The sequence below is a fragment of the Haliotis rubra genome, unplaced genomic scaffold, assembly GCF_003918875.1.
Source record: "Haliotis rubra isolate DU_JTF1 unplaced genomic scaffold, ASM391887v1 Scf196, whole genome shotgun sequence".
Taxonomy (NCBI): domain Eukaryota; kingdom Metazoa; phylum Mollusca; class Gastropoda; order Lepetellida; family Haliotidae; genus Haliotis; species Haliotis rubra.
The window spans coordinates 508,947-527,831 of NW_025765958.1; the positions used below are offsets into that span (position 1 = coordinate 508,947).

General features: G+C 38.7%; 1 protein-coding gene across 1 annotated transcript; it reads right to left on the reverse strand.

Annotated features, from left to right (window-relative positions):
- Positions 1 to 16,858: 16,858 nt before the first annotated feature.
- LOC124274925 (lysophosphatidic acid receptor 6-like) lies at positions 16,859 to 18,458 on the reverse strand. The gene has a single exon (XM_046710290.1). The coding sequence runs from the start codon at positions 18,280 to 18,282 to the stop codon at positions 17,380 to 17,382; it is 903 nt and encodes a 300-aa protein (XP_046566246.1). The 5' UTR covers positions 18,283 to 18,458; the 3' UTR covers positions 16,859 to 17,379.
- Between the last annotated feature and the right edge of the window lie 427 nt (positions 18,459 to 18,885).

Below are 18,885 nucleotides of genomic sequence, written 5' to 3' on the forward strand. Positions count from 1 at the left end.
AATTGTGGGTACTTATCTCATTAACAGGCGAAAATCAATTCTGCTTTTATATACCCTACCACTCCCATTATCAGCAGCATTTGATGTGTTTACATTAGCAATAAAACCGTCTTTAAAATGCAGATGGTTTGACTCTATAGATAAATTTAATGTGATGCCTAGCAATAGAAGAGATGGATAGCATTTGCGTGAAAGATTTAAATGAACTTAACTTAAAATATCTCTTGAATCAGCAGCTTTAACATTCGGAAAGCGATGAATTTCAGCAAACAAAACCAGATTTTCAGTCTGGTGATCAAAGGGTCATTTCTAGGCCCTTCATGTTCTGCTTTATATTGATTTGTCCATGACCAGGGATAACTATTTCAAATCATCATCAATGAAGAATGTTTTTTTCAAAATATCAGTTCGCATTTAATTATTTAGGAGATAAACGTACTGTGTTTGGAAATTAGATGAATGTTAGACCGAATTGATAGTCTCTAAATTTCATTTGAAGCCGAACGCGTTCGCTCGTCACGCCGAAGACCCGGGTTCGAATCCCTACATGGGGGCAATGTGTGAAGTACATTTCTGTGTCCCCGCCATGATATTGCTTGAATATTGATAACGATGACACGTGATGACGATTGGTAAATTCATATTCAATACTAGTCTATTATGAAGAGACTTTGAACCTGCAAACTGTGACGCATTAATCGAATGTAATCTGTAATTATACAAACAACCCCTGGTAGAGTGAATTTATATATTTCGGGGATAAGTGTACTGTGTTTGACGAATTGGCGACGTATACCGGTGGTTATATAGCCGCACATTTAGTTATATCGGCGGCTATATAACCACCGGTATACGTCCCCAATTCGTCAAACACAGTACAGTTATCCCCATTCCAATTCAACTCGTTTTACGCTGTTTTTTCGTGAAAGAAATTCATTATTTAAACCAGGTAAAAGTTCTTCCAGGTCAAAGGTTAATCATATCACTCCTTGAACTGACACCATCGCCTGAAAAAGTAGTTCCCTTTTCAAACTACGCACGTTTATTATCTGCACACAGAATAAATCTGACAATGATGAATAGATCATAGTATTATAGATAAAATGGACGGAATTATGATGAAACCGCCCTCTAGTTACAGAAATGAGCGGCCCGCTGATTCCTCAACTACGGGTCATTATCAGTTCTGTTGTCAAATGACGTCACAGAAGGTGACGCAACGCTCCATAATGACGTCATAATCTTGTTTCATGATCTAACAGTGTTGGGTCAACAGCCCGTTGTTTGAACTTAAAATTAAATTTATGATACTGTTTTGTCTTTTTAACACATATTCCACCCATTTTAGCTAGATAGGGGAGTTAATTGACCTGTGGCTTCTGCAAATGACAATGTCCTGCAAAGCAGCGTTACCCCAATAGTGTAGGGATACATTCAAAGGTTTTGGTGAATCGGTTTTCAAATTGCGACCGTATATGCTGATTATACGGTCGGAAATTTATATCATTGACCAATCGGAACTCGTGTTACATACTAAGTTGAATTAGAATGATCCTTATATACATGTATATCAATCTCTGTAAGCAGCAATGAAACGAGAAAGATATTTCTCAACACCACCCTACTTCAATGTTCAAAAATATATATTCTTAGGTTTAGTCTTTTCTGATGTGCATTGAATATCTAAATATTTGTGTGAGTACTTTAAGAATCCAACACTTTGTAAGTTCTCTAGTTCGAAATAACGCGGTCTTTTTGCTGGGCGTAAGAGCCGAGCGAATTAATCGCGTGTGGATTTTCATGGCTGGGTGACCTGCAATTGGTTAATTACCATCGCAACCTGTTGAAGTAGATTGCTGTTCACATTATCACTGGATGTTCTGAACCAGACTCGATTATTTACAGGTCACCGTCAACTAGCTGGAATATTCAGAGTTCAGAGTTCTGCAATATACAATCAGAATCAATCTTCGCTAGAAATGGTTCAGTGCACTTGACTGACATTTCCACTTGTAAGTGAACCGCCCATGTAATTCAATAGCTATGGCACATTATTACTCGCACAAAGTAAGTTATTTGACTGTTGAGAGCAACGCGGGAAGATAGTTTCAAATATTGATAACCTGACTGTACAATGTTCCCATTAAACGGATAAAAGAGCAAATATGTCCCCGTATTACACAATGTTTACAGTGCAATTTACAGATTTGGCATTGAGAGAAATTTATCAAATCATTTCAAGTCAAACAAATGATATTAATAACGATGTGAAACTGACCTCAATCGGATTCATATCTGGTCATGTTGCCCTTGGCAAATAGATATTGCTGATGTATTTTTAATGCTGTTTGAGGCATTTCAGTATTATTCTGCAGCAGAGTTTCCTGGGTCTTCCTGCGTACAAATGGCATTGAGCATTGAGATGCTCATGCACCATCACTGGTCTTGTTTTCTGCTCACCGAAAAAGCCTCCCAAAATCATGGTCCCCGCTTCTCAATATCGAAGACTCCATCAGATATTCCCCTCTTCATCGATAAACACAAACTCCTTCCTCTACACGATCCACATTGAAACGACATTCGCCGTGATTACTTCACCTAGTGAATTCCACTAACACAATTAGTAACATCGGCCGGAAGGTTAATACACTGTGAATCTGCTATCATGCCTGGTACATCGCACCCGGCAGTGGTGGACAGAAAGATTACCATATTTCCGTTTAGGAGCCAAGGCCTGAAACATTGCTCACACTCGCCTTTTTCAGACGGGAAGGCGATGATCAGGAGTGATTGGTATATCTGTAAATTCCTCATTGTAGGTTTCTTTCGCAAACTTCCACTGAACATATTTGTGTGTGCAAAATGAAAAAGGGAGGTGTGTTATGATTGCCGCTGCAATATATTTATTAATGCTATTTATCTGTTTCCTTTGCACATCGTATTGGATAGATGTCAAGACGAAGAGCAACAGTGAAACATGACCAACGAATGAGCTTTCACTAAATATAGTTAGTTTATGTGTTGTTTAACGTAGCACTCAGGCAATATCCCTGCTATATGACGGCGGTCTGTAAATAATCGACACTGGACCAGAAATCCAGTGATCAACAACGGATCAAAGCAATTGGTACACGACGACATGAGGCAACCAAGTCCGCGACCCTGACCAGCCAATCCCGTTAGTCGCCTCTTAAGACAAACATAGGTTGCTGAAGAGTACTACTAAACGGGTTTCATTTAATATGTTACACGCCAGTGCAAACGGGTAAGTCTTAGCTATCATCAGAATCATACATATATTCCGTTTGGTAATAAGGGACAAATAGATGTGAAAACTATGTACATAGTTCACTGAAAATACGTGATGACACCATGTGCATTCGAAAAGGATAGACATGTCCCGCAAATCACAAAGATCGCTTAAGATGGAATTTAAGTTTAAGTTAAGTTAAACTTACCATACGAAGTAAAGCAAATGCAGTATTGTAATTGGTCAGTTATGATTAGATAATGAAATGAAAAGTGGTCAAACACATGTTGAACAGTCCGTATTTAAATTAACATGACATTAGAATTGAACAATTGTACTACGATTTCAAGTGTAGAACTGTGAGCTGACATCATGATGATTGTCATACGTATTTGTGTAAGATGGATGTAAGGGCAGTTCTAAATAGTTGCCTCTGTGATAGTTTTTCTTTGGAAACAGAAAAATAAACTCATCGTCAACCACTTGTACATTGGTCACTATTTTCCTAAGCTACGGCTATGTTGCTGTGTCTGCGCACTTGAGTCATAAGTGAACAAACGTTGCATCTAATTTGTGCCGTGGCTACTGTAAAACTTTTAAAACTGATATTGAAAATCGAAAAAACTATTCTGGGGATATGTGTGTCCTATATAACGTGCGTGTTATGCATATTTGCTTCTGAACTAGCGGTGTGGGTTGATTTTATTTGTTGGTAGATATCTTTGGCCTTATTGGTGGCACTCTAAGGGTAATCTGTTTTGAAAGCACACCGTAGATATCTATATGAAGTGGCAGTTTGAAACCAATTTCCTAGTCTCATGCAGACCTTGAAACAAATATAGCCACTCGAGCCATATGTGGCTAGCTTACATTACCGCTCGGTTTATTTCTATTATGTTTTATAAATATACTTTAGAAACTTTTTTTCTGAGAAATCTGTTTATTTTAGAGACTTAGTCTTTTTCTCCTGTTAAAAACTAATCCTGTCGGGTTTTTAGTATCGGAGAACATATATCATCAGCAAAAGAGAAACAGTCCAATGTTTCACAAATATCTGGATGAAGCGGTTTGCCACCCACATGATTATCCCTAATTTGAGTAACAGAAAAGGACTGAGCTACAGCCGTGGCGTACACCAGTGTTTACATGGAAATACAACGGAATAATTTCCAGCACGACTTTACATTTTGACAAGTATTGCATATTCATTAATACTTTCTGTCATTTCTATGAAACAATGCCCGCATTTTATTTCTTTTTACGGAATCTAACATCTTTTCACACAAAGGTGAAGGTGCACAGTTTTCCCAGAAATTATAAGGAAAATCTTTGTTCCCTGATAATAGAATTTTAAAACAGATGTTACATAATGTAGCAAGGTACTCAATATGGGAGGCAACTCTTGTAGGCTTAAGGATGAACCATACTACATCAAGAGTTATCTCCCCATATTTGACAGCAGAAGAGAAAGTGAGAGCTGGTTCCAGATGATTTTGAAGAAACAGGAGTTGAGTAGGAGGCTGAGTACGGATCGCCGGCGACTTTGTCAGATTGGGAGTACGTTGAATTGAAAAGCGTTGAGAATATCAGAAATGAGATGATTAATATTGGAAATCCCCAGGTCGTAATGAAACCCTTAGACAAGAATTACAAACACTTAACTGGGTTAAAAACTATGATGAGAATCACACAATCAAATCCCTATAATTATTCACCCAAATTACTCCCCAGCAGAGGAGTGAGTGAGTGAGTTTAGTTTTACGCCGCATTCAGCAATATTCCAGCTATATGGTGGCGGTCTGTAAATAATCGAGTCTGGACCAGACAATCCAGTGATCAACATCATGAGCATCGATCTGCGCAATCCGGAACCGATGACATGTGTCAACCAAGTCAGCGAGCCTGACCGCCCGATCCCGTTAGTCGCCTCTTACGACAAGCATAGTCGCCTTTTGTGGCAAGCATAGGTTGCGGAAGACCTATTCTACCCCGGATCTTCACGGTGCCCCAACAGAGGATAAGTGTGGCTGTATACGTGTTGTCCTTACTAGAGGTTACTAATATTGTTCTAATTTACTGTATTACTGAGTGCGGAGTAAAACTAAACAGAAACTACAATTTACTGTAATGGAGATAGTCGGTTGCGATTACAGTACTCCGCGTATACTCCTGTAGTTTGCTCAAATGGTATGTACGTAGTCAGGTATTTAGGAACCCGTGACGGGAACAGCTTATTATTATATTATAGATCAATAAAATTAGAAATTAAAAGCCTGTTGACGAAGCAACTACTAGTTTATAACAGGTATTGAAGTAAAACTAGCCTGTTATCATAAAACGATAGTATTAAATAGAACACCGCAATATCAACAGGCTATAGATAACCAACAACTGTCTAATTCTGGAATAAGTTAGGTGTGTATTCGAGTCAACGAGTGTAAGAAACGATACGAGTAACGGTGGAGAGCCACTACACATTTATTCCTTTAAACCTTGATTGTTGATTTTAACTTGATGGTAAGCATTTTGTCAACACAAAAGGAACTAAAAATCCTCTCAGTGAGGGTGGTCAGTAAGAAATGTCACTCTGAATAGATCTGATATCAAGTACCAAATCCCAACTTTTTAAGTACGTAGCCGCAAAACTTTTCACATAAAGTTGGACATCGATGTTTGCATTGAAAATGAGAATATGAAAACGTATAAAGTCCGAAATCTCAGGAAACACCATCATGTTCGCTATACATCATATTAGGCCCCTAGCATGGTATCCTGATGGCGGGGATGCCATTATAAGAGATGGCTATATAAATCTCCACCGGCTACTAGAAATGTCAGGATCTCACTGCGGCCATACAGTGCTAATATTCTTCATCCCGTCTCCCGTTAGTAGGATTTGACGTTGTGGGAGCCGATGTGACAAATTGCCGGCTTTGGGATGGTTTCCACACTCTTAATACCTTTAGACTCTTCTGATTACACGCCATCAATGTTCTCCCATCTTATACTTGTGTACTTTTAGAAATGTATGTGACCTGATATTACGAAACATGACATTTGTAGTTTGGTTTAAAGGATATATATATACTTTGAGTTACGAGGAGTGAGTGAGTTAATTATTACTCCGCACTCAGCAATATTCCAGCTATATGGTGGCGGTCGGTACATCATCGAGTCTGGACCAGACAATCCAGTGATCCACATCATGAGCATCGATCTATGTAATTGGGAAACGATGACATGTGTCAACCAAGTCAGCGAGCCTGACCACCCAATACCGTTACGGGTTACTGAAGATCAATTCTAACCCGGATCTTCACGGGTGAAGTACGAAGAGTGTTACAATACAATTTATTTTGATTTTTCCTTCAACACAAACACAAAATAGTCATAGTTATAAGCTGGCATTAAGGAATGGGGTGTTTTTAGAATGCGTGCAAAAGGGGTGGAGGCGTGTGTAACTCGATGGCATGAATGTCAGAGTAATGATAATAGAATTTTAAAACAGATGTTACATTATGTAGCAAGGTACTCAATATGGGAGGCAACTCTTGTAGTCTTAAGGATGAACCTTACTACATCAAGAGTTATCTCCCCATATTTGACAGCAGAAGAGAAAAGAGAGCTGGTTCCAGATGATTTTGAAACGGGTGTGAGTAATGCAAAAGATTTAGCTGGTTGACATGACATTTCTCTGTCTACAGTATACAGAACGTTGAAGAATATTCAGTCAGGAGTTGGGATGGAGCACAAGACAGGGGTAGGGAGGCTAAGGAAGTTCAGTACTACGGATCGCCGGCGACTTTGTCAGATTGGGAGTACGTTGAATTGAAAAGCGTTGAGAATATCAGAAATGAGATGATTAATATTGGAAGTCCTCAGGTACGTAATGAAACCCTTAGACAAGAATTACAAAGACTTAACTGGGTTAAAAGTTATGATAAGAACCACACAATCAAATCCCTATAATTATTCACCCAAATTACTCCCCAGCAGAGGAGTGAGTGAGTGAGTTTAATTTTACGCCGCATTCAGCAATATTCCAGCTATATGGCGGCGGTCGGTACATCATCGAGTCTGGATCAGACAATCCAGTGATCAACATCTTGAGCATCGATCTATGTAATTGGGAAACGATGACATGTGTCAACCAAGTCAGCGAGCCTGACCACCCAATACCGTTATGGGTTACTGAAGATCAATTCTAACCCGGATCTTCACGGGTGAAGTACGAAGAGTGTTACAATACAATTTTTTTGATTTTTCCTTCAACACAAACACAAAATAGTCATAGTTATAAGCTGGCATTAAGGAATGGGGTGTTTTTAGAATGCATGCAAAAGGGTCGGAGGCGTGTGTAACTCGATGGCATGAATGTCAGAGTAATGTCATTAATTAAAGCAGAACAAGAAATGTGACTCAGAGTATATCTTCCATATTACATACACGCATGTACATGTACGCATTTATAAGTGGGCCGTTTTAACGTTGAACTCCTCGAACAAGTATAGTCCCTTCACGGTACTCAGTTCTGTCGTACGTGAGTGGATATATTTTTACGCCGCTTTTAGCAATTGTCCAGCAATAGGGCCTGTTAATCTCTGGAGGCGCTACATCCTGTACTAAGCTGGTTCGCGGCTCCCTTTGCGCACGCCAATTTGCGATATGAGGGACGGGGCCCAGCTTACTTCCGGTACCAGATTCGGTGACAAGCGTAACTTCAAGAACCAGTTCTGGTTCCAAGTTGCCCGACCGTAAATATGACTTCACTAGGCCGGACAAAGTGCAATGATTATCAGTTCCTTAGTGTTAACTGACAATCTTCAGATCATTCGAAAAGGTATGTAACGTCAACTTGTTTGTCACCGGAAGTACTAAGTTCTCGCGAAGTGCCGTGACCTACTTGAGGGCCCTATATCACGACGGGGGACACCAGATATTGGCTTCACACATTGTACCCATGTGGAATATGTCGTACGAAATAACGGAAATACGTGGATGATATTGAACAGTATCATCTGGTTCGTCCTTCGCATCCTACATTCATGTCAGTGCGGATCATTTTTTATATTTATCGTCCAGACTTAACATGACTTTCTATAGCCTAGAAAATTGCTGACTGGTGTATCAATGTTAATGTTTGACAGTCGGCAGTTGTGAACGAGTTCATATGGGCCATCATTTTGGTTTATACTTGATTGTCTTTTTAAATGTCAACTTTCGTCTTTGTTTTCAAATAAGTGTTTTCCGACGCCTTAAGTACGTACATTCTGTAAACACGCAAGCAGTTATAGTATGTATACAAATCATGGAGAATGTGTTACTCTCTCCACCCCATGCTTAACTGGATTTGCATGGACCTGACAGAGTCCGTGTCGAAGTAAACGAATCCATGTTGGTGAGGATGGAGGAAAGCGGACTGTGTTCCTGGGCATTTGAACACACACACACACACACACACACACACACACACACACACACACACACACACACACACACACACACACACATGTATATGTATATTTACTTGGTGTGTGAAATCAAAAAACAAAATCCAAAATAACTTCAAACGATGGTCTCTATTGAAACCCTCAATCAATTATTCACTTGCTGTTTCCAATTCGAAATGATCGTGACGAGTTGTATCAATACGTTTTAGCTTAAAATACATATGAACACAGTATTAATGAAGTAATCTATAGACTATTTGCTAACACAATCTGCATCATTCGACAAAAGACTGCACGTGAATGACACTGCACACGTCCAAGTCTGAGATTTACACTGCAGCAGCTGTAAACATGTATATATTATCTAATAGTCAACTATTACCTACCACTTATTAGTAACTCATTCATGAAATTAACTGGAAGAAATGTTTACCGTTTTTCATTTAAGTTGGATCTTCACACGGCTAAAAAATGTAATATTCATATATCTTACAAGCCTAAGCAAATATGACATGTAATTTGTCAGCCTGAACAAACACTTTCATCAGTTACATTTCCAAATAAACACACATATAGGTAGATGTCGGGACTACTTTTTGTATGAACTTTTATTGACATCTGACATTATCTGAATTTTGTTAGAGATAATATTTTTATCCAGTGTGAGATTTTGTCAACAAGCGAGTTGTTATATGTGTGTCAGAAGCACTTAGTATGAATCTTCCAAAATAATCGTGTTTGTTCTACGAAATGAAACGTTTCCAAAACGGCAGGATTAAGAGAAATTCGTCACAACCTCCATTCCTCGAAAGGTCAGATCATTGACCTAATTGCCTCCTTGATCTGCAAAGACCTCACCTGTGATGAGGTTGTAATGAGTCTGTCACTTTCAGGATAACACAAAGTACAGAGGCCAAGGCTGTCATGGACAATCTTCATTTCATTACCATACAGTGGCCTATCATACAGTGGCCATAATTAACCTGACACGATAGTGACAGGTGAGATAATGTCTCATTCCGAGCTCAAGCGTTGAAGATGAATGTTGATGTACGATTCATTGATCAGAGCTTGTTTGTGTTGACAGAATTTATGTGGGTACATGTGCACGTAATTTACGACGAGATAGTTGGTTTTATAACCATTAGAGACCCCAAGAGATAACGTCATGGTCGTTCATCTTTAATCCAATCACTATTTGCTCGTCACTCGTTCATAACTCCTCACATGGGCACACTGTGTGAAGCCCATTTCTGGTGTACCCAGCAGTGATATTGCTGGAATATTGCTAGAAGTGGCGTAAAACCATACTCAGTTGGGATTGTACAATTGAATCTGATTTCAACAGATATCTTAATTAATTTTGAGGGTTCGTCACATCTATCAAACCAGCATATCACTACAAAACTAACAATAACAATCCGTTATAAATATATATTTGCACCCAAGTTCATAAAGACCTAGATGTAAACCTGGAGTGAGTGAGTTTAACTTAATTCACGTCAGCAATATTACAGCCATATTGTGACTTGATAAAGTTATACAGTTGTACGGTTGTATGATAATTTTTAAAACGCTGTCGTCGATGGACAGAATTACAACCAGCAGTATATCACATATTTGTTTTAAAACTAATTATAGAACATTAACACTGATTGTTTGGAATCGATACATAAAAATTGGACGAGAGGACGCCAGCACCATAGATAAGGACACCATACTGGGGACGATTTCGTTAGTTGACATGGAACCCATTAATCGTTAGCCCCACTTTTGTATTTTGGTTTTATTGGAACAAAATATCCATAGATAGATTAACTACGTTGCAAGGAGTGAGTATGGTTTTAGCAATATTCCAGCAGTATCACAAAAAGAGTTCACACAATATACCCATGACGACAATCGAATGCCTGTCGAGCAACTTGGTCTACCCTGCTGTCCCAACTGTGCTGGGAACACAGCAATGCTCATGACAAATTGCAAAATCTGACTTGCGATTAACCTTGGATTAAAAGTTTACCCCACGATCATCCGCTTATCGCGGAAGAACACGCATAGGTCCAAACAACCAGTTACAGCAGCTGCAGGATGCTTCGAGTGGAAGGATATCCCCATACATAAGTAGGGATCAGTGATGTATGGGAGTAATAGGGATGGGCTCTTTGGAAGGCAGTAGTATTCAACTGCTTCTAAATAAAACATTATTCTGGCGTGAACTTACAGTAATTAACTCTCTTCCTCTATCAACAATTCTATATATCTTTTCATCCCTATCTAATCCAAATAACCTTATGGATTAATCAAACAAATGTTCTTTAAATTCATTTGGATTTATGTGCCGGAAAACATTAAAAGGATATTTCTATTCATAGAATTCTTCCACGTGTTAGCAAATATTGATCATTCCTATTTTACTAAGGTTGGCAAGCCTCTTTGCAAAAAAATAATCTTGCTTTGGGAGAGACTTACAGAAAATATACAAGTCATAAAGCATTAGAGATATTTTATCAGAAACACCCTGGTTAAACCTCTGCTTTAATGATACAGCCTATATCCAAAAAGCTGGTACAGGAAAGGAATTCCTTTCATGTAAGATATTTGCAATGCGTAAGGCAGCATTCTTAAAAAACTATGTAAAACATAAAGGGAACATTTTAGACAAAAATAATGTTTCAGAATTATATTTCCAACAATTCGAAAAGACAAAAGTGACTCATTACAAGTGATTAGTTTTCACGTAGGGTACATTTCTGCAATATGTGACGTGATAGTATCTCCAATATACTCCACATTCTTTTTGAAAGACTGAGTTCTCCCCTATTTCACATAGCACGATACGTAATAGCGCTAATGTCAAGAGTTGATTAGACTGCTCATCGTATCACCAACAGTATGTGACAATAGGACATGACACAGATGGCCAGAGCATCTAAAACAGCAATTAGTTGCAGCAATTGTTGGGAATATTATTAGATGTAGATGATATTGAGGCTGATAATCAATTTCCAATAATCATAAGTGTACACAACTTACAGTACCACTAGAGGCTCTTTCAAGAAGTGTCCAGGTTTCCTGTATCCCACACTACAACGCAAAAATATTTTACTTTGTTTCGTAAACTTTCCCCTTAGGCCGATGGAATTTCTGAACGGTCTTCCGGAATCAACGAAACCGAGTGATCACCCTGACTTCTACGTCGCTATGATTGATAGCACACAGCTCCAAAACATTGCAGAATGACCTACAACTAGTTTTACGTGTGTAAAATGCACAAAACACCGACCAATGGATGCTGAGAAAAAAACCCAATAGCATAACGTCATCATACAATTGATCAGATGATCAATGACTTACCTTTAGATACCTCTTGTGAAACAATTCTATTAACTCCGATCGCGAACAATATCCATGTATTTTCTTCACCAAAATCAATATTTCTTAAAACGTTAATGGCAACAGGCACAACGTTAAATCTGTGAATTGCATGTGCCAATCCCGCAAGCGAACTGCTTTAAACACTGATCAACGTTTAGTTTACATCGCATGCATGCTACTTGCATAGTTTTATCTGCATTTGATAACTGTTTGTTAAGAAGTTTCATTTCTTCGTCGATCAGTCGTCATGAACTTTGGATACCCTATTTTGGCACCCGGAACCATTCTTTCGGAATTGAAAATAATCCAGTCAAAGTTGTTTCAGAAATTATTCAGTAAGTCGGCGAAGCTGTACAATATATATGACGATAGTTTTAGTAAATGTTGAGATTCATGTGAGTAAAGGAGACTTTACATCTTTTTGGTCTTAATTCGGTTAGTTTGTTATGCTCAAGTTGTAACTAGCATTACGTATGATTATGAGAAAGAGAATACCCAGAGTCACTACTCTAACTGTACAGATATTCATCAGCTTCGGCCACGTGTATATTTGTTAATTCAACTATTTTATTGTTACATACATGTTTATACGCCTGTGAATACCTTCTTTTTTATGTAATGCAGATTCAGATTTTATTTTGTGAAAAGAATACAGTTAATATCACGTGTTGTACATTGTATAAACCAATGACACAATCACCATAAGCTTAAAATGAATTATTCAATCCTACGTCACTTCTGGATATATGTTTGGCTGTTGTCTATTTATGTAACTGACCTTTTCCGTTATTTACTTTCTCTTTTTATATTTAACCACAAATATCCACCTTATCCCGCAGACGCACACTTAGTGTGGAAACGTGTATTTACAGCGCTCCAAGGAGACATGTCACTGATTGATGTTCTTTGTGGCTGCTCTAAAGTTGATAGTGTTTATCTACATGTATGAGAGTGTTGCGACATGTTTGAATGACTAGCCTTGCATGTCCTGGCTGGTGGATTTATGACCGGGATGATTAGACTGAAATTGCTTTCCTTGAATTCACGCTGCTAAGCCCTGTCTGGCCAATCACTTATCTTCCATGTGTATTGATGCAGTGTGCGTTTGTGTGCATAACACATGCTAGACACATACTGTGGTCCTTTTGAAATGTCACCGGATCTGGGTTGGAAGTTAAAACCGAATTCTAATAACAGAGTCATCATTGTTAATGTCAACACACTGTTCGCAAATTGCTGTGTCGTGTGTGTTCCTTTAGAACCGGATACAGCCTTATATCTGAATAGACAAACACTCCTTTTCGGTCTCGCTCTAATCTGCGATTACGGCTCGCTAATTAGAGGACCTCTAAACACATCACCTGTATAACATGGCGAAAACGGTCGCTTTAAACAAACATTGTTTCATCAAATGAGTCAGAAAAGGATGAAATAATTGTCAACAACTGCAATTTACCAGTGTCTATCTTTTCCTATTTCAATAAACGAAATCTTCAATGGCTCATTTATATTGTTTTTGTTTGTTTGTTTTTTCACTCAGCAATACTACAGCTATACGACGGCGGTTTGTAAATATTCGAGTCTGGACCCGACAATCTAGCGATTAACAGCATGAGCATCGATCTACACAATGGGGGCATGTGTCAACCAAATCACCGAGCCTGACCGTCAGATCCCGTTAGTCGCCTCTTACGACAAACATGGGTTTCTGAAGACCAATTTCAACCCACATCTTCACGGGTGGCTCAAGTATGAATATGAGGTTGTTATCATGACGTTGATCACATTTGCAGATGTTGACGAAACTTGACTGAAAGTGACCATGAGTGAGCAATATGCCTAGGTATTTATTTTCCTGCACCATATTAACAGATTCACCTATCAAGAAACATTTCTACATTTCTGACAGGATTATCTCTGGGAAATGTAACTTGTTACAGTATTTGTTTCATGAAAATGCACTATGTTACCATTCATCTGAATGTCATTCTCTGTAGACCAATAAGAGCACCTTCGTAGAGTGAGGGACAAATTGGATGAACGTCGGAGCTTGTTCTTAATTTTCAAGAAGTGATTTCCGAAGTATTTCATAAACCTGTGAGGAATACAGTGTTGTTCATCAACGATCATTTGACCGATCATTGAAAGATGTTTGTGTCAAATAGATACAAGGGTAAATGTATTATCATGAATGGGTGATTGAGTGAGCTTTTAGCAATATTCTAGCAATTTCACGGCGAGTAAATGTAAAGATTTCGTCACCTCAGTTCAAAACACTGATCGAGCCCATAGTTTTGATTTCGTCGCTAAAATCAGTCAAAAAGAAAATTAAGTCTGGTGATATACGGCAGAATGTGCCATCGTTCGCGGTCATTGTGACCAGCCTCTGGTCCTATAGAATAACCTTATTGTGTGCAGAATTATCTGCATATGATCTTCTATAAAAAGAGAAAAGTAAATACCTTGGAACACATCCTTGGCGTGAGCAAATCAGGCAAACACAGACGTCAGTTAGGGCATCTCCTCAGTAAACGCCTGGATTTCCGTTTACAAACATTGATTTAACAGCTGCACACATTTTGCTCCCCAAACCCCTGTTCTCCAAACAACTCATCTTGGAGATTTTAAAAATATAATGCAATTTAAAAAGTCGCCAAGGACGCACACAACTGTTTGCACGTATTTCTCACTGCCTACAAGATGACCATGTGGTCAATAGGTCACTCGTCCTTTCTAAGTCCAGCTTGTTTTAGGAATGAAATCACTCATGTTTGACAGCAGTGGTGATCTATTATTGATGCCAGAAGAAATGCTTCAGCAAGAATTGTACTAAGAGATTTAACCCAGAAATTGTCTATACTGTTTTCGTTTCCATTCTTGAATAATGGTACAAGAAAATGCAAGATGTCAGTCTTTACGCATTTCAGATTTTACACTGTAACGGCAGTAGATTTAAATTGTTTTAAGGCGAGAAATATGTGCTCCGTGTCCATGATTCCAACAGAAGCAGGACAACATTACCAAAAGTTCATCCCCTAGCTCAGAGAAGTCATTGCCTAGCCAAAAATATAGTCATTCTTTTAGACGTTCTTAGAGTAACGTACCCATATGACACCGCAACTATCACCAAACGCTACGATCTGTTCCATAATGGTTTTTTTCCCAAATATTCTTAAAACTGTGCAAGTGTGGTTTTCAATACACAGTCAGAAGACGTGAGGTCATACAGTCCTCATATAAGTTTACTCATAATTCAGTTATCACATGTGCTTACATCCTAGCTACTCATGCCTTTGACTATATGTATGAATCTGCTGGGTCACTCAATTGGAAAACTATTTATGGGGATGAGTTTGTTTGTATTTGCATATCGGTGAGTAAACGTAACTGTATTTATGACTGGACATCACAATCTTGTGTTACGTCATAATTGTTTTCCAACAACAAGCTGAAAAGTAACTATTACTGTTTAAATCATGATTTTTCGCAAGTTATAATTAAATATTGATGATGACGTGCGTCTAGTTCAGTGTTCAGTGTTCGGCACTGCGTATTTCTGTCGTGATTTCTGTGTAACCATGAAAGTACTTCAGGCAGAAAATCCCTTATCGTTCTCCCGCGGTGTCAATACTATGAAGAAATATTGTTGTACTTCGCACTAAACTGTGTTATGTTGGCCATTGGTGGCAAATGTTCTGGCATTAAGACCCACAATCATTAAATTATACCGCCTTTGGCGTTAGGGCCAAGTAGTCTGTAAAAAGCAATTACGTGGAGCTATTTGGACTGTGTCAAGAGATCCCCTACTCTAATCCTTGAATCAAGTGGGTACAAATCCACCTTGACGAAAACAAACTTATTTGCTTAAGAACTAATTTAGGGGAATAATCTTTTTTTCATTTTGATCGATCTGCCCTCGTTGCAGATTTGCGATCGATAGAACCCAATAGGATAGGTGCCTAAGCACGTTATATCACACAAGTTGACGAGACAGTGTTTTTTATTCAAAGAAGAAAAATGTGCATTACAAACATAGTTTAAGCGCGCACATGAATAGAGCCAGGAGACTGCGTTCTGTTTTATGCTTGATGTTCATGTCTTCAAAACAACTTGTGAATTTCTTTTTAAAGATTCCGTCAAAGATATCTTCAAGCATATTTGACCGATCTAGATCTTGAAGAAGCCCCTGCCTTCTCCGATCCGCAGAAAAATGTTTTTGTTATTTTGGAAGTAAATGTTAAACTCAATACACTTGTACATGCATCGCTGTCATTGTGGTTGTGGTGATTGTAAAGGTGGGTGGGTTCTTGGTATGGGACTCACACAATATAGATGTTATAAATTATTACAGCACCATACATGTATATGAGCTTGCAATGAACGTTTATGGAATTCCTTGGCTTTACCTGCATCAGCAAATGTTCAAATCGGTGTCTACTTCAAATCGTTCGCAATGCAGCTTTAGATTCAATTTACGGCTATTTCATTTCTATGTTTTAACATTTGTTGCAGTATATCCAAAGCCATTGTTAATAAAATGCTGTTGTGATATACCTTCCTTTCATATCGGTATCAATTGCCCGTTTTGTAAATCACATATTCCTCTCAAGACAACCAAGTCATGTCGACACAACTATACATGTAGGTCACACACATAAAGTATTTCCATTTGAGTTAGTGAGTGAGTTTAGTTTTACGCCGCTTTTGGCAATATTCCAGCGATATCACTAGAAATAGGCTTCACACATTGTACCCACGTGGGGACTCGAACCCGGGTCTTCGGCGTGACCAGAGAACGATTTAACCACTTGGCTACCCCACCGCCCCGATATTTCCATTTGAACGTGTATATTTAAGTGTGCTTCGAAATCCACTAATTTCTTTTTCGGTTTTCCTTATTCTAATTATTGTTCTCATTTCATGCGTTAACAGAAAACAACCAATGTCATGTTTGTCATGTACGATACAGGAATCAATACTCTTATGATGCTGACTTTCAATGGTGGTCGTTGAGAAACACGTTCTGACTAGCTTCACGTCGTCCTCTCCAGAATCCATCAGACGGAATTCTTTTCAGGTAAAAACGTGATTTTCCCACATCAGTTCTGTTCTTTCAATCCAATATTGTCACAAGAAACGTCTGAAGTATAATCCTTGTGTAATATTCGACTATTGCATGATATTGGTTTTATAAGTAAATTCAGCATCAGGATCATGTTTCCTTCACGGGATAATTCATATCGCGAAGCTATTTCAGCAAAAGCTATTTCCATGAAAAGATCAGAACCATCCATTCAAATAGTTTCACTTCTTCACTTGGAGTGGTTGTGGAGCATCGAGTTCACAATCTGAATGCATTGTTGAACAGGCAAGACTTCCATAATAAGCCTTAAAATGACGGCGAAACTGTCGACTTGTGGCACAGTAGATAAATACGTTACACGCATGATGGGACAGGGCAATCTCTTCCACGATCTTTCTACTAGCAAAGTAGGAGAAATAGCTCTGCCAAGTACAGTCATTACCCATATCATCTAGAGGCATGGATTGGCCAAGCTTTACACTGGTTTGAAGAGCATACACAATGGTGACTGGGAGCTTGGTAAAGATGAGATAGAATGAAATCCAGAGAAGTGTAACTGTGGTCGCCGTACATCGAACGTTAGCCGTTCGGTGGTCAGAGTCACTTACATAAAGTTTCCCCACACTTTTAATCTGTCTCAATACACAGATATTGAGAATGAGGACAATAATTGGTACCAAAGCGAACATTACCATCTCCGTTGTCCAGTTCCATACTATGTAGAACTTACTGCTATTCTGATAGTCGTCGTTTTCCCGAGCCTGGCATTCCTCCGTGTTCGGTCCGATGTGCCAGAAGTAACCCTGTGGCAACGACAGCACGAAGGAGGTAACCAAGACCAAGACAATAACCTTTGGGGAACGCGACGACCGAGAAAACCTTTCACATTCAAATGGATGACATACAGAGAGAAACCGTTCAACTGTGAACGCTAACACTAGCAGCATACATATGTATTGTGTTGCTATGTAAAGAACGTTCCAAACCTGGCACCATCCTTGTAAATCCAGGGCCCCACGGTGCCACGGGTATTGAAGTTCGTAAAATATATGTAAAATAAGAAAGGTTATGTCTGCAATCGCCAGTGCTGTCAGGTACGAAGCTGAAGTGTTGCATTTACGCATTCGACGTAGAAGCCACACCTTAGCTGAAACAATGTTTCCGATAATCCCAATGGCACACCACACAGGGGTAACATATTTGTCAATATCAAGGGCAAATGGAACGTAAGCACGTAGCACTAAGGACAGATCATCCCATCGGTTGATTTCAACTGCAGCAGGTGACGACTCGGTGCTGTGGTTTGAAATGTTGTACACAATTGTGGCCATTTTCTGAAAAAGATATTGAAAAATCAATATAAGTTTCGAAGTGAAAGTCATGAAAAATGTAATTAATGAAATTAAAGACAATTCAACATTCATTCACTTTCTAATACATTTGTATTTTAAGCAGCTTGTATCAGACTTGCCAAAGTTCAATGTCAACTCATTTCTAAAATGAATATGTCTGTATACCAATCATGTACATTAATCCATATACCAATCATGTACATTACTACAAGATCTGCTCATCTTAGTTCGTTCAACTAACTTGGGCTCTGGGAACGGATCTTTATGTACGTGCAATGTTTATGCACGATATCCTTCTGCACTTGCAACAAATACCACAGGACTAGTGTATGCATATAAATGAAGAATGAAATGTTATGTTCACTCAGCTGTGTG

Excerpts from the sequence above, each read along its gene's own strand:
- LOC124274925 (XM_046710290.1), bottom strand. The coding sequence starts at position 18,282 with ATGCGTAAATGCAACACTTCAGCTTCGTACCTGACAGCACTGGCGATT.